Source organism: Panthera tigris, chromosome C1 (assembly GCF_018350195.1).
Source record: "Panthera tigris isolate Pti1 chromosome C1, P.tigris_Pti1_mat1.1, whole genome shotgun sequence".
Taxonomy (NCBI): Eukaryota; Metazoa; Chordata; class Mammalia; order Carnivora; family Felidae; genus Panthera; species Panthera tigris.
This window is the reverse complement of record NC_056667.1, coordinates 218916794-218931754: the sequence shown is the minus strand read 5'-3', so window position 1 is coordinate 218931754 and position 14961 is coordinate 218916794. Positions and strand designations below refer to the sequence as shown.

The 14961-nt window shown below is 67.2% G+C and overlaps 1 protein-coding gene across 6 annotated transcripts in view; it reads left to right on the top strand.

The window, feature by feature from the left end:
• The window catches only part of KIF1A (kinesin family member 1A), a 95018-nt gene that overhangs the window by 31507 nt on the left and 48550 nt on the right, over positions 1-14961 (top strand). For 3 of the 6 annotated variants that reach the window (XM_042995908.1, XM_042995907.1, XM_042995912.1), the window contains exons 3-13: positions 2359-2435; positions 3073-3252; positions 4029-4094; positions 4574-4752; positions 5793-5904; positions 7166-7243; positions 7945-8010; positions 8534-8551; positions 11833-11908; positions 13412-13490; positions 13852-13994. In XM_042995908.1, coding sequence (XP_042851842.1) covers positions 2359-2435; positions 3073-3252; positions 4029-4094; positions 4574-4752; positions 5793-5904; positions 7166-7243; positions 7945-8010; positions 8534-8551; positions 11833-11908; positions 13412-13490; positions 13852-13994 — 1074 coding nt within the window. Of the gene's footprint in view, positions 1-1233; positions 1380-2358; positions 2436-3072; positions 3253-4028; positions 4095-4573; positions 4753-5792; positions 5905-7165; positions 7244-7944; positions 8011-8533; positions 8552-8754; positions 8802-11832; positions 11909-12870; positions 13255-13411; positions 13491-13851; positions 13995-14961 lie in introns of those variants that run through there. The other 3 variants (XM_042995909.1, XM_042995911.1, XM_042995910.1) reach the window with 3 other exon arrangements.

Below are 14961 nucleotides of genomic sequence, written 5' to 3'. Positions count from 1 at the left end.
GGGTGCAGGGGGCTGGCCGGGGGCAGCAGGGCTGGCCGGGTGCAGGGGGCTGGCCAGGGTGCAGGGGGTTGGCTGGGGTGCAGGGGGCTGGCCGGGGTGCAGGGGGGCTGGCCGGGGTGCAGCAGGGCTGGCCAGGGCATAGGGGCTGTGAACCAGATCAGATGGCCACGGAGCCTCCTTGTCTGTCGGGAGAAGGTGAGGAGGGGGCTGTGCCGTGCGCGAGGAATGCCAGCGGCCGGGTGTGGGACTCACTGTTCCCCGAGGCCCCGCCGAGGTCCCGCTCCATGAGGGTGGCCGCCTCCTAAATCCTGCACGTTTGAGGCAGTGGGCTGCTGGTAAGCCAGCTCGCTTGTGCACATGCGCTCTCACGCTCACACACACTCTCACTACACTCTCACACGCCGTCTCACACGCGCTCACACACGCACACTTGCACACCCCCCCCACGCGCTTACACGCTCGCACGCTTACACGCTCACACTCTCCCACACACACCTGTCGCCTGACTCACGTGGTATAAATACTCTCCCCTCGGCTAGTTTCGAGCTGCAACGGTCTGACAGCAGGCTCGCAAAAGTCTTCAGTGTTTGCCTGGAAGGGGCCCAAGCAGCGCACGCTGGCTCGCGGGGCCTGAGGTCGCAGGGACATTGAGACGGAGACGAACGGCTTCCGTTCCGCCGCTTCCTCCCGGCCGTCCCTTCCCCGTTCCAGCTGCCCCCCCCCCACATGTCTTTCCCTTGCAGGCGTGCACCCCGGGCGGCTCTCCCGGGACTGTGTGCTCGTTGGAGGGGCCCCAGCCCCCCCAGGCTTGGTGGGAGCCCGTCCCCGGCTCGGCGAGCCCCCGAGGACCCCCCTCCCTCCTCCCTCCTCAATCCCAGACAAGGAGAAACTCGAGACCCTGGCAAAGGAAGCTGTTTCTCCGGCGAAATCGGCTGTGTCTGGGCACGCAGGGGGTGGGCGGCGGGGACGGTGTGCCAGGTGGGCCGGGGTCTGCCCAGGGAGCAGGGTTGGGGAGCGGGCCTGTCCAAGGACCCGGGATAGGGATCAGGGCCTGTTTCGGGAGCAGGGTAGGGGGGCCAGGCCTGCAAGGCAGGGAGGGGAGGAGCAGAGGGGACCGGGCCCCTGCCGCGTGAGCCATGGGAGGCCTAGCCCGGACTTTGCCTGGGGGGGGTGGCGTGATTGTTGTTTCCACGGCACTGGCATTATCTGTGCTCGGGGTTCCGGTGGCTGTGTCCCCAGGTCCCAGCAGGAGTGGACAGCAGGACAGCCTGCTCTCCTTGGCCTTGCTCCTGGAGGCAGCAGGGATGTGACCCCCTCGAGGCCCCGAGGACAGCGCTGGGGTGGTCGGTCACCTGCTCCTTCCTGCTAACTTCCCCAAGGTGCTGGTTATCTCCCAGAACTCCTCAAACCTGGGGTCTGGGTCCCAAAGCCAAGTCAGCCCTGGGGACAGGGCTTCAGGGGATGCCCGTGCTGGGAGCAGGCCCGTCAGCCAGAGCAAGTGGCCCCGGGGGCCTGCCCGCACAGACCCCCGGCCCCAGAGTCCTCCGTCAAGGTCAACGCAGACCTCAAAGGTTCAGATGGTGCTCCGGTAGGCAGCGGGCGGGGTGGCTCAATGGGGGTGGAGGCCTCAGTCCCTCCTGCCTGGCCACAGAGCAGTCACCTCTTGCAGGCCTGGGGCAACGGGGGCAGAGCAGGCTTGGGTCGGGGGCCGCTGGGACGCGTGGCAGGCACCGGCTGGTGTGTGACGGCACCAGCACGCATTCGTGGCCTCGTTCCCAGGGCTGCCTCTGGTCAGCCCGGGGTGCAGCCCGCTGCGGGGGCGGGGCGCGCACAGGACGGCACCCGGGGGCCCGTGAGCGCGAGCCTGGAGGGAGCCTGCAGGCACAGGCCGGGAGGAGCAGGCGGTGGAGGCTGTGATGGGGTGCCCCAGCGGGGACAGCCAGGGCCGCACACAGCACACGGGAGCCACACGGGAACGACAGGGCCCGGAGGAAGCAGAGCACGACCGTGCCGGGCTGCCCAGCCTGCCCGGCCTTCTGGCTGCTTCCAGGGCACGTGTACGCGGAGCGGATGTGTAAGACCCAGAGGGGTGGGCGGCGAGGGAGGCTGGACCGAGCAGTGGGGGTGGGCTGCAGGCTCCACCCGACAGAGGAAGGGGGCAGACGTGGCTTGTCTGCCTGGAATCGGAGCCCTGGCCCCATCCCACTGGGGGGGGGGGCTTGTCTGGGGCCAGAGGCCACCGAGGACCCCACCTCCCTGCCCTGGGTACCTCTCTGGTGGGTATGGACCACATCCTGGTCGTCTCTCCCCCGGCACAGCATTAACTGCCACGCCTGTTCCCCCCCGCCCCCTCCGCAGCCATCATTAACCCCAAACAGCCCAAGGAGACACCCAAAAGCTTCAGCTTCGACTATTCCTACTGGTCACACACCTCGGTAAGCCCAGGGCTGGGATCCAGGGGGGTGGGCCGCAGTCGTGTGGATGCTTGCTGTGTGGGCCTTAACCAGTCCCTTAACCTCTCTGAGCTCCTGACCTGGGACATGAGGGTGGGACAGGGGAAGGGGCCAGCGGCACCTGCCCGGGGGGGAGGGGCCTACCTCCTCAAGTCCCCGTGTGCTTGAAAGGTCACCCCGAGCAGTGACAGGCATGGTTATGGTAACGCCCCGGACCTGCCTAAATAATCCTCTGTTGGGAGAGCATCCGGCCGCCGTAACCGATCTGTGGGCTCCCAGGGCCTCCAGCCCCGCCGCTCCTCATTCCCAAGGCTGCCAACCCAGCCTTGATTTTGAGCCTTATGTCCCATGCTCCTGCCTCGGAGCCTTCACACAGGCAGTTCCCTCTGCTGAGACGCCCTTCCGCCCCGCCAGCCCCTCCCAACCCCTCCCTCAGGAAGCTGCGCCCCGCCAGGCAGGATTAGGTCCCCTCTCCGGGGCGTCTGAGCGCCGGGGCGCGGGGCGGGCGTCCCTCCCCAGGGGGAGGCCTCGGGCTGCGAGGCGGGTGCTCGGAGAACGCAGCGGGCTGAGCCTCGGGCGCACCCGGCCTCCTACAGCCTCGCTCCCTGTTGTCTTGCAGCCGGAGGACATCAAGTACGCGTCACAGAAGCAGGTGTACCGGGACATCGGCGAGGAGATGCTGCAGCACGCCTTCGAGGGCTACAACGTGTGCATCTTCGCCTACGGGCAGACCGGGGCCGGCAAGTCCTACACCATGATGGGCAAGCAGGAGAAGGACCAGCAGGGCATCATCCCGCAGGCACGCGGGCTGGGGCGGGAGGCCGGGGGAGGGCAGCGCGGGCAGGGCTGCAGGAGCCCAGCGGGGAAGGGCCGGGCAGGGCGCCCCAGGGGAGCAGCCTCGGAGAGAAGGGGGCCAGGAGGGGGGGGACACTGCGAGGCGGGAGGGCAGGGCAGGAGGGGCGGCGTGGGGCGGACCTGCTCTGAAGAGGCTGGAGCCCCAGGCCCTGCGGTGGGGGGTGCTGAGGGGCAGAGCCCTGGCCGTGCCCCCCGGGTCACATCCGTAAGACAGGGCAGTCGGGAGAGTCATTGTCACGCTGACCCTTCCCCCGGGAGCTGCGGAGGCTGGCGGCGGACAGGGAGAGACGCCGGGGACAAGGGGTGGCCTTTGGTTAACTGCAGGCTGAGACATGGATGACTCAGGGGCCCTGAGCTGCTGGGACCCCGGGCAGGCTTCTGGATCTGAGCTGGTCAGCGCTTGACCTGGTCAGGGCAGGAGAGAACACCGGGTAGCCTGTAACACGGGGGACCCCAGCCCACCCGGTGGAGACAAGGACGGCACGAAGAGCGTAGGAAGGGATCACAGATGGTCCGTGGGGACTCCATGACTTAAGCAGAAGACAGCCGCTCTTTGGCTGCAGGCCTTTTCAGTGCCTTTGAGGTGGACTGTTATTAGCAAGAGGGGCCCAGACAGCGGCGTCTGGCCTGGGCTCAGGCTGCCCACAGCACCCCGGGGGCAGGGCTCCAGGAACAGTCCCATTGTCCCCATAACCTAACGGTGTGTTCTCGGCCCTATAGCTCTGTGAAGACCTGTTCTCCCGCATCAACGACACGACCAATGACAACATGTCCTACTCCGTGGAGGTAGGGCTCCCCGAGCGTCCATTCTTCCAGCACAGCGGGGGGCTCGGGCGTGGACAGCGGTGCTTTTCTGCTTTAAAGCAAGTCCCCACCGCTGGTCTGTGCCGTTGGCTCGTTCCCCCCTCGTGCATGTGACCCCCACACCGGGCACGGGAGCGAGGGGCGGTCCTCTGCTCAGCAAGTCTCACTAAGTAGTTGCTCCGGACCAGGGGCAGGGACAGATGTCTCAGAGCCGCGGGACCTGGCTCTGCCATGGCCGCGGTGTGTCCACGTCGGACGAGCCCCAGGATGAGCGCAGGTGGGGGGGACCAGCAGGAGGTGGGCCGACTTCCCTGTGCACTCACTGCACTCACCTGACCCCTGCACTCGCACATGCCTCCCCCTGCCAGCAGGTGGCCCCCACACCCCTATCCCAAGAGTCCCTGGTAACGGCCCTGCGCCCCCACCTTGGGGGGCCCTGATGGTACATCTCCGCCCTGCAGGTCAGCTACATGGAGATTTATTGTGAACGCGTCCGTGACCTCCTGAATCCCAAGAACAAGGGCAACCTGCGCGTGCGCGAGCACCCGCTGATGGGGCCGTATGTGGAGGACCTCTCCAAGCTGGCCGTCACCTCCTACAATGACATCCAGGACCTCATGGACTCAGGGAACAAGGCCAGGTGCACGCCGGGGGCTCGCCCTCCCCCAGTTCTCTACCCTAAACGCCGCCCCCCCCCCCCCACCGCCATTGTGAGTCTCCCTGAGGAAGGTCTGCTCCTGGGGCACCCGTCGGTTTCCCCGTGGGGTCTGTCCAGCACCCCTGTGGAGGGTGGACCCCGTGGGCCTGAGGCCATTGAAGGGCCAGCCTGGGAGGGGCCTCCAGACCCCCACCCTGTCACCTCCACAGGGGCTGCTCCTCCTGGGGGAGACTGGCATCATCTGTGAGTCTCCCTGGGGTCCTTCCCTGTGGGCAGCTGCCCCGTTGGGCCCAGTGGTCAGGAGGCTGTGAGGCCCGGTTCTGCCCGCTCTGCAGGGGGCGTAGGTAGAGGCCTGGGGGCAGGGTCAGCCATAAGGCACTGCTGGCCACGGCACTGGCGGCACTGCCCCGGGGGGGTCTGCCCGGCTGCTCATGGAAACGGTTGCCTTCTCTGCCGCCCAGGGACACCCCCACGGTGAACGACCTCACGTGGGTCAGAGCCCCGCAGGAGCAGGGTTCTGGTGAGGCCTGTCCCTTCTGTGGGCTGTCAGACAGCAAATCCCCACCAGGGACACGTCCTGAGGTCCCGGCAGGTCGGCAGCCCTGGGACCAGCCCTGCAGCTCCCCTCGCGTTGCCTTGGGCTCTGCCCCCAGGGGCCTGCTGCCGGCCCTGTCCAGACGGGGACCGAAGGGACAGAAGGTGGGCGCCTCCTTTCCCTCCTGGGCGGGGCCTTTCCACATCTTGGCCCGACAGGGCCCCCTTCCTGTTTCGTGAGTGCTCCTGGGCTCTGCTGACCCCTGTCACGGCGCCCGAGTACCAGGCTGGAGCTGGTGGCCGGGAGGGCGTGGGCCCTGTTCGCACTGTGACGGGACACGCAGTCACCACCAGGCTGGGTAGGGCAGCCCCGGGAGCCCTGGGAGAGCCGATGCCCCGTGACCTGGTCCAGCCGGCTAGCACCGTCGGCGACTCTCCTGCCCGACCATAGGATGACAGGTAACCACGTGTGGCTTCCGTTCCCCCAGGACCGTGGCGGCCACAAACATGAATGAGACCAGCAGCCGCTCCCACGCTGTCTTCAACATCATCTTCACCCAGAAGCGCCACGACGCGGAGACCAACATCACCACAGAGAAGGTGAGCGTGGCCTTGGCAGAGGCGGGCCGTTTGGGCGGGGGCGCGGGTCAGTCCCATCAGGCGGGACGAGGAGGCCAGGGAACCACCGGCCTGCGAGGCTCGGACAGCGTCCTCACCCTGGGCGCCAGGCCCTCACCACCCCCTGCTTAGCGTGGGCCTCCGAGAAGTTGGCCGGCCTGCGGGGCCACCTCGTCTCGGTATTTGGCACCGTCTGGGCGTAGAAGGGACTGACGGTGGAGGGGCCGTGGATCCGGGGTCTGCCTCCTGCCGGGTGGGTTTGGTGGAGACCGTGGGGGCTGAGGAAGGGTGTCCCCACGGCCGCACCGCTGAGGACACCGGTGGCCCTTGGAAGCAGAGGGCCGTGGGTGGAGTGAGTGCCTGTCACGACGGTGACCGTGGGCCCCGGCCGACTGGCAGGAGAGCGGGGGGCCCCGGCATCCACAAGCACAAAGGAGAGGCTGTGGTCTGAGCACCACCCCGCCCACCGCCCCTGGCTCCGGATGCCTTTCCCACGCGCCTTGGCGTCCTCAGGGAACCCGGGTAGGAGCACGGTCCCCTGGGACCTTTATCTGGACACGTGGTCTCCATGCCCCGGAAGGGGCCGCAGGGCAGGCTCAGAGCCTCTTCCTGCCCATCGGTGGCCCTGTCCCTTGGGGTCAGGTTTTCTCTGTGTCGCCTCCCCTGACCCACTGTCCAGGCCTCCTCCCCGGGGCGCCTCGGCCGCCGCCTGGTGGGCAGTGCTCTCTCGGGCAGCGGGCAGCCCCCCAGGGTCCGCAAGTCCCGGGGAAGTTTGCCACACTTCGTCGCCGATCGCGCCAGGGTCCTCTCAGCCTGGTGCCATCCTCCCAGAGATGGCCCGGCAGGGTCTGGGTGGGCAGAGAGAACGGAGCCAGAGCCGGGTTCGGATCCCACCGCGGGTGATGAGCCCATCTGTGGAAAAGGGGGGCAGGACACATCTGGGGAGCTCTGTGGGGGTTCCGTGCGAGCACGTGGAGAGCCCCGCACACCGAGGGCGGCGTCTCCGCAGCATCGCGAGTGTTAGGGGTGAGGGGCGTGCAGCCTCTTGGGGAGGTGGGCTTTGAACCCCAGGCAGAGCCTCCGGTGCGCTGCGAATAGAGGGAAACCGCGGGGTCTGAGACCGGCGGACCCCCGAGGCAGGGCTTGGCCACGGCCCCTCAAGCGTGCGCCTCAGGCCTCGGAGGGGGCAGGGCGCCCCCTAGCGGCCTCGAGCGTCTCCCGCATTCGACACGTGCCGTTTCAGGTGAGCAAAATCAGCCTGGTGGACCTGGCGGGGAGTGAGCGGGCCGACTCCACGGGAGCCAAGGGCACGCGGCTCAAGGTAGGGGCCAGGCCACCATGCCTGTGGACGGCGGCGGGCCCCTCCACGCCTCGCTCGTCCGGCAGGTCCCGTCTTCCAAGCCTGGCCTGCTCCAGGGCGGGCCGGGCGGGAGGGCCCCTCTTGGGGAGCACCGCCACCCGGGGCGAGCCCGGGCAGGGAGGGCAGGGGGCGAGGGCGAGGGCGTGGGAGGAGGCCGGGAGCCAGGGGGCCGCGCCCAGCACGCTGGCTTAGTGGTTAACGAGGACGGAGGCCCTGGCGGGAAGGCTGGGCCCCGTGCGGGCCCTCACAGGACCCCGGCCACCCGTGTGTGCGCTTTCCCGCCAGAACCCAGGCTGCGAGGCGGACAGTCTCTGGTCAAAGCGGTCCTTGGTGTCGGGGAGGAGACTTTTCATTTTCAGCCTCCCTTTGGCGCCCGCCGCTACCTGGGGGACGGGAGGGGGCCCTGGAAATTGTACCAGCGGGGCTCGTGTGAGGTGTTCTAAGGACTCCCTGGGGGACTAGGACAAACGCTGGGCACGCCGCACCCCCTTGGCCAGGGTGGGCCTCTGAGCAGCTTCTCGCCAGAGCCTCCCGTGCTCCAAGGAGCCCCGGGATTAACGGTCAGGGCTTGGTGGCCTCAGACCAACGTCACGCGGGTCAGGCCCCATGGGATCACGCTGGAGCACGAGGTTCATGAGGCTTCCTGTCCTCTCTGCACACAGGAGGGAGCCAACATCAACAAGTCCTTGACCACGCTGGGGAAGGTCATCTCTGCTCTGGCGGAAATGGTGAGCCAGCTTTGGGTTTCTGGAACTAGGCTGATGGCACGGATTGCGGAGGTGGCGCCCTGTCCTGCCTTCTGTGGAGGATGCCGGGGGCCTGTCATACCTGCCCCGGGCCCTGTCTGTGGCAAGGAGCCGGAGGTTCAAGGGAAAGCCCGAAGGTGTGAGGGGTGTGTGTCGCTAGGCTGCAGATGGGGTAGTGATCCCTGTTACTCCCTGGAACCTCAGTTTCCCTACCGGTATTGGCCACTCGAGACACCCCGGCCTTTGTTCAGAGAAGGACGAATCTCACGAGGCCCTGCCCTCCTGAGGTTGTTAGGGGTGAAGGAACCCGAGAGGTGGCGCTGTCGTTTGGCCCGTCGGGACCCGGGTGGCCAGCAGGGGCCAGGTGAGGAGGGACGGACCCCTGGCACGTGCTCAGGCCTCTCCTGCTCCTTTGTTCTCTGGAGCCTGCCAGCGGTCTCCTCCCCACACACCTCGTGTCCCCAGGCTCGCCCCAGGTCCTCAGACTCTGTCTTTTCTTTTCCAGGACTCTGGGCCCAACAAGGTAAGCCGCTTTCTTCGGTTCCAGGGGGAGGACTCTTCCTCCGGGGCAGGGTGGGGGCTGGAAGCAAGGAGCTCCTTCAGCTCCGGTCCTCCTGTGAAGGTCTCGGTCGTGAGAGCGCTCCTTCATTTGCGCACCCCACGGGCAGACACGTCGAGCCGGCGCTGAGCCGGGCGCTGCGCCGGGGCCACGGCACAATGGGGGACGGAGGCGTAGAGACGTGGACGCGGAAAAAAAATAATTACGAGTCGGTGTACGTCTCGTAAAGGAAAAAGATGGGCTGTGAGAGGGACGCGCGAGTGAGGTGGCCTTTAGTCGGGGTGGCCGAGGAAGCTTTACGCGTAGTTGTAAGGCTGAGACATGAGGAGCGGGGGGGAGCCGGCCCCGGAGCCGGAGAGCCCGGTGTGAGGTGCTGGAGCGGGAAAGTGGTGGCTTGTGTAGGAGTTGTGCGTGAGGAGACGTGAGGAAGCACGAGGAACCGTGTGAGGGAGTGAGAGGCGGCGTGCGACGAACCGTGTGGGGGGAACTGCGCGAGGACACGTGGGAGGGACCGTGAGGAAACGCGGGAGGCACTAAGCGAGGAGCTGAGGGGAACTAGGCGCGGAAGCGGTGTGAATGTTTGTGGGGAACCGTGCGCACGACTGTGTGGGGAACTATAAGGGAAGCGTGTGCGGAAGGGTGGCCCGCGCGAGGAGCCGCGAGGGGAAGTGCGTGAGGTGGGTGGGGCGAGGACGGCACTTCCGAGGGAATCGGGAGGAACTGGGTGGCAGCTGTGCGACACCGTGTGAGGGAGGGTGAGAAACGAGCGCGGCACTATGGAACCAACCGTGTGACGGACCGTGGCAGGGGCCGGAGGGAATTGAAATCGCGTGGGAACGTGTGACTGTAACGGTGGGAGAACGCGTGTGAAGCCGCACGCAGAACGACGAGCAAACGTGTGGACTGTGTGAAGAGCTGTGTAGAACGGCGTGGGAGCGACGTGGACGGATATCTGTGCGAGGAAACTGAGGAACTGTGTGGAAACTGAGGAACCACGTGAAGATCGCGGGAGGAACTGAGGAACCGCATGAGGAACCGCGGGAGGAACCGTGAGGAACCGCGGGAGGAACCGTGTGAGGAACCGCGGGAGGAACCGCGGGAGGAATTGTGCTGGGAGTCGGACATGCCGTGTCGGGAGACCTGTGGGAACCGCCTGCGAGTACATGTGGGGAATTGTGAGAGACGGTACGTGGACCGCGTGAGCCGCTGCGGGACCTGGTGTGACACAGCGTGGGGACGGCGTGAGGGATCCCTGAGGGGCCGCGTGGAGGGCTGCGCGAGGAACGGCGGTCTGTGAGAGGCACCGCGCGAGCGGCCTCCGAGGGTCCGTGCGGGGAGTTGTCCAGGGAGCGCGCATGAGGAAGCGTGTCAAGCGGGGAGTGATGCGTGAGACGCCGCGAAAGAACCGTGAGGGGCCGGGCAAGAGCCGCGCGGGCAGCGTGGGCGGCCGTGCGACCGCGGGCGGGCGACGGCCCGAGGCGCGAGGAGCTCCGGGGAACCGTGTGGGAAGCCGTGGGGAAGCGCGAGGAACCGTGTGAGGAGCCGCGCGGGAAGCGCGGGGAAAACCGGTGGCCTAGGAGGGGAGCGGGAGGCCTCGGTGGAGAAGCGCGTGAGAGGGAACTGCGCCAGGGTCCCTGCGGGGACCTGGGGGCGCCGGGAAGGCCTGCGAGACAGAACGTGTGGCAGAGCGAGGAACTGGGACGGAGCGTGTGAAGAAAGCGCCGGGAACCACGAGAGCGGGCGCGAGGAACACTCCCGGGGCCCACAAAGCGCCGCGCGGGAACGGCACGCCGAAGCGTGCGGAGGCGCGTGAGGACGTGTGCGGGGGGCCGGCCGCGTGAGGAATTCTGGGGAGCGGCGTGTGAGGGCGTGCGGACGCGTGCGAGGGGAGCGTGAAGAGCGGCGCTTCGCGGGAGACCGGGGGAGGCCGGTGGTGCGACGAACGCGCGAGGAACGGAGAGAGAGACCGAGGGTGCGGGCGGCGCAACGGTGCGGGCGGACCGCGTGGGGAGCCAGCGCGGCCTTTCCGCAGGCCCCGATCGCGCGCCCCTAGAGCTTTCACGGCTAAAAACGATGTTTTCATGTTTATTTAGTTTTGAGGGAAAGAGACACAGGGCTTGAGCGGGGGAGGCGCAGAGAGCGAGGGAGACACAGAGTCCGGAGCAGCTCCAGGCTCCGAGCTGTCGGCCCGGAGCCCGACGCGGGGCTCGAACTCAGGAGCCGTGAGATGGCGACCCGAGCCGAAGTCGGACGCTTAACCGACCGAGCCGCCCCGGCGCCCCAGGAGCCCTCTGAGATCCAGGGGGGCGCCTCTTGGAAACCAGCCTGAAGAACAGCGACGGAGGAGCCTGTGTCTAGAGAAAAGGCACAGGCCCCGCGGTGGCGCCTGTGCGCGTCTCCCGGGAGGGCTCTGGGGGACAGGGCCGTGTCCGGTGGCCTCTGCAGGGGCTCAACAAATACTTTCAAGCAACTGTGTGCATGAACGAGGAGACGGTGGGAAGTGACTGGGTGCCCTCGGTCAGTGGACTCCCTCGTTCCATCGGCGGCGTCCCCGGGGAGCGGTCAGCGGTCTCCCTCGGTCAGTCCGTAAGCAGTGTCCACGGGGCGCGGTGCCCAGCGGCCGTCGCGTGGCCGGAGTCCGGGTTCCGAATGTCCTCTATCTGCCGTAATGGAGGAAGAACGAGGCACGGGAGTAGGCGAGGGCGTGGAGGACGCTTCGTCCTGGGGCCGGGGGGGGCGGGGGCAGGAGCGGCTACCGAAGGAGGGGCCTGTGCCCTGGACTGCAGGGCAGGGGGGGGAAGGTGAGTTCAGTGAGGGAGACACGTGAGCGACGGGCGTGGGCGGAGGCCCGCGTTGTCACGTAAGGCAGCGGGGCCTTTGCTGTTTAGTCAGCGGGACTGACGGTGGGGCCCGAGGAGGGGGCGGTGGGCTCGGACCGGCCCTTCTGACGGAGCAGAGGCGGGACACGCGGCCGTGTCGGGCTGCGTGGCCCAGACGCGCGACGGCACAGACGAGGGAGGAACCCGAGGGATGTGCCGGCAAGTCTGCTCCCAGCCCTGAGCGCAGGCGCCCGGGGGCAGCACCCTGGGGTTCCGGTGGGGAGAGGCCTTGAGAACCGGCCCGGCCCCGCCTTCCATACCAGCCTTCGGTTTGGGGGACCCACCCGCAGACCCCGTGCTTTGCCCTTCCAGCTCCCTTCCCCTCTGGAGGGCTCAGGCTTCACCTCGAATGTTCCTCCCCCACAGAACAAGAAAAAGAAGAAGACCGATTTCATTCCCTACAGAGATTCCGTGCTGACCTGGCTGCTCCGGGAAAACCTAGGTGAGGACTCTCGGGGTCACCTATCCCCCGGGTTCCGACTCCCACCCTGGGCCGCCGTCCTGCCCTCCCTCCTGGGGAGGGGCGTCCAACCACCGGGAGGCCCCTCACCCTTTCTGGGCTGAGGTTGAGGCAGACCTGGGGGATCCTTCCGGAGGGCCCGGGCTGGTGGCCAGCGAAGGGCTGAGGAAAGCGAGTGCGGGGACGCAGCATGGCCCGCGGGGCCACCGGACACACGCCCGTGCCGCTGCTCCCGCTTTAGGCCTGTGACACCCGGACCACGTCTCCCCACCCCCCGCCCTCGCGGGGACTCCGCGATTCTGGGGAGCCCTGCTTGCTTGCCGGGCTTTTGGCAGGTGCCACACGTCACGCCTTCTCCCTGAGTTCTGAGCCACCGAGAGACAGACGGGGAGATGGAGACTGAAACGTTCCCAGTCCCCATCCCTTCGCACCCGAAAACAACCGTGGGGGTCCTCCCTGGCTATGTTTACGGCTCGGGAGGCCGACACCCAGGAAGGTAAACTGAGTCACGGGCTGACCCGATGAACGTAGGCAGCTGGGATCGACAGCCTTCCTCAGCTCCACGGCTGTGGTGTGGGGGCCCCGGGTGGCTGACCCTGCACCCCGGAAGCAGTCTGGCTGTTCCTCAGCTCAGACTAGCGATGGGCGCCACCTGGGCGCTCCGGGAGGCAGGTGAACCCCACCGAGAGCGGATGGTATGTGCCGGGAATGCGTTTCTTCACCCGAGGCCAGGAAGGAGGCCTTTGCCACAGGGCGGGGGCCGGCCCCAGGGTCGGGACAGGGGGAGCCCCCCACAGCCCAGCCAGGCGCCCGAGCCCTTTAGGCTGTCGCCTCACAGTTTGTGTGGGGGCCACACCCTGGGCACATGACTCCCGGGACACACGTCCCTGAGGTCACAAAGGAGAGGCCATCGGTCCCAACCCTGAGCACGGACAGGCAGCCGTCCCAAGGGCTGCCCGGGCCGCTGACCCGACCGCGCCGACGGCCCAGCCCCCGCTCCGCTCAGAGCCTGCGAGTGATCCTTCGGCGTCTGAACTGAAGTCGAACATCCATTTCCTCGCGCAGTGTGTTACCTGATGCCGGGCTCCGCGCTGCCCCGGGCTGGGAATCTGACCTTAAATACCGAGAAAAATATTCCAAATGAGGAAGATAGAAGTGAAAGAAATCATTGCAGCTGGAGTTGAATTGAAATGAACGTTGACTTTCTCAAGAAATTATCCTGACCGTGAGAGGAAATGCTCCTCTCTTCAGTGTGGGGAGGGAAGACTGGTGGTTGTGAAATAAACCCAAATTCGAGCAAAGCACTCTGCAGGAGAAAAATGACCGAGGTACCCGCTGCGGTGATGAAGTCAGACCCCCCGTTCCCACGGTTGGCCCGTGACACAGTTTACCTCTCTGAGCCTTGGCCTCCCCAGCTGTACATGCAGGCGGGGAGGGGCAGGAGGGTGGGGGGAGGACCCCCGCGACCTGGCCTTCTTCCCGCAGGCGGGAACTCCAGGACGGCGATGGTGGCGGCCCTGAGCCCTGCAGACATCAACTACGACGAGACTCTGAGCACGCTGAGGTGTGTTCTCCAGGGAGGTGGGCCCCGTCCCCCCCACCCCGGCAATTGGACTTGCTTGCTCGTCCCCGGGACCACAGGCCCCGACGCGAAGGCCCCGCCACGGGGAGAAGATACCACCCTGTCCCTGCTCCTCCTGGGGACTCAGTTCCCCCGAAAGGGGGCAGGGTTAGGTGATGCCCCCTGTGGGTCTCTGGCCAGTGGCCCCACTGACTCCAAGCGGCATGAGCCCCTGCCCTGTGTCGCAGCCCCTGGGTCCCCGCTACTGAGGCCCTCCCCACCGCGGCTCTGCCCCGGGCAGGGCTCCGGGTGCCCTCGGGCTTGCCCGGCACGGGCACAGCCCACAGTTCCCTTGGCCGTCCAGGTACGCCGACCGGGCCAAACAGATACGCTGTAACGCCGTCATCAACGAGGACCCCAACAACAAGCTGATCCGTGAGCTGAAGGACGAGGTGACCCGGCTGCGGGACCTGCTGTACGCCCAGGGCCTCGGGGACATCACCGACAGTGAGTGTCTGTGCCCGCCTGTCCTGGGCAGGGCAGCCGGGCCAGAGTGGCCTCCCTCCTTGGGACGGCCACCCGCTCGCTGGCTGCAGCCCGGCCGGGACCGGTCAGGCGGCCTTTGTGGCCTTGCCACCGGAATCCTAGCCCTGCTCTGAGTCCCCGTGCGAGGCCCCCCCCCTGGCGGGAGGCTGGGGTTTCTGTCCTCGACCCGGGTGGACTGCATGGTTTGGGTTTGGAGCTGGCCCAGGCAGGCCACGGACGTTTTTCCCGGAAGCCACATGGGCATGCCATGGGCGCGGGGGGTTGCAGCGGTCTCCGTGCGTCCCCCGAAGACCCCCGCCACCCTGTCGGATGCCCGGCCTGCGACCGGCGTGCCTCAGACCCTCTGGAGACAAACCTGTTCTTCTGTTTCTCTGTCTCTCCTCCTCCCCCATGCCTCCCCTCCCCATAGCCAACACTGTGCCCGGAGGACCCAAATGTGTGTATCCCCCTCACTGCTCTCCGCATCCCCGCTTCTGTCCCTGCTCGGCGGGGCGTAGGGCAGCACGGCGGGGTGTAGGGCAGCATGGCGGGGAGGGGCCCGCCCAGCCCTCCTCTGCCTTCCCCTCTTTCAGGGGCTGGGGACAACAGCCGTCTTGTTCGCAGACACCCTCTAGGTGGATGCAGGCCATGCTGCCTTGTGAGCCTGTGTTCCGGGTTCAGTCCCATGTCTGTGTGGGAAACTGAGGCCACAGGGAGGCCTGGTGCAGTCGAGGCCCTGCCAGGCCGGAAGTGACTGAACTCGGCCTGTCCGAGCGCCCTGCAGTGCCAGAGGCCTGGCAAGCTCGGAATGTTAGCTAGCACCGGAGGGCCGGGAGAGCTGGAGGGCCCGCCGAAGCCCGGGGCCTGTCCCCTGGCTCCCAGCTCCGGCCTCCCCCAGACCACACCGCACACACCTTCCCCTGGAAGCGCCCGTGTGCCCTTCTGGCCT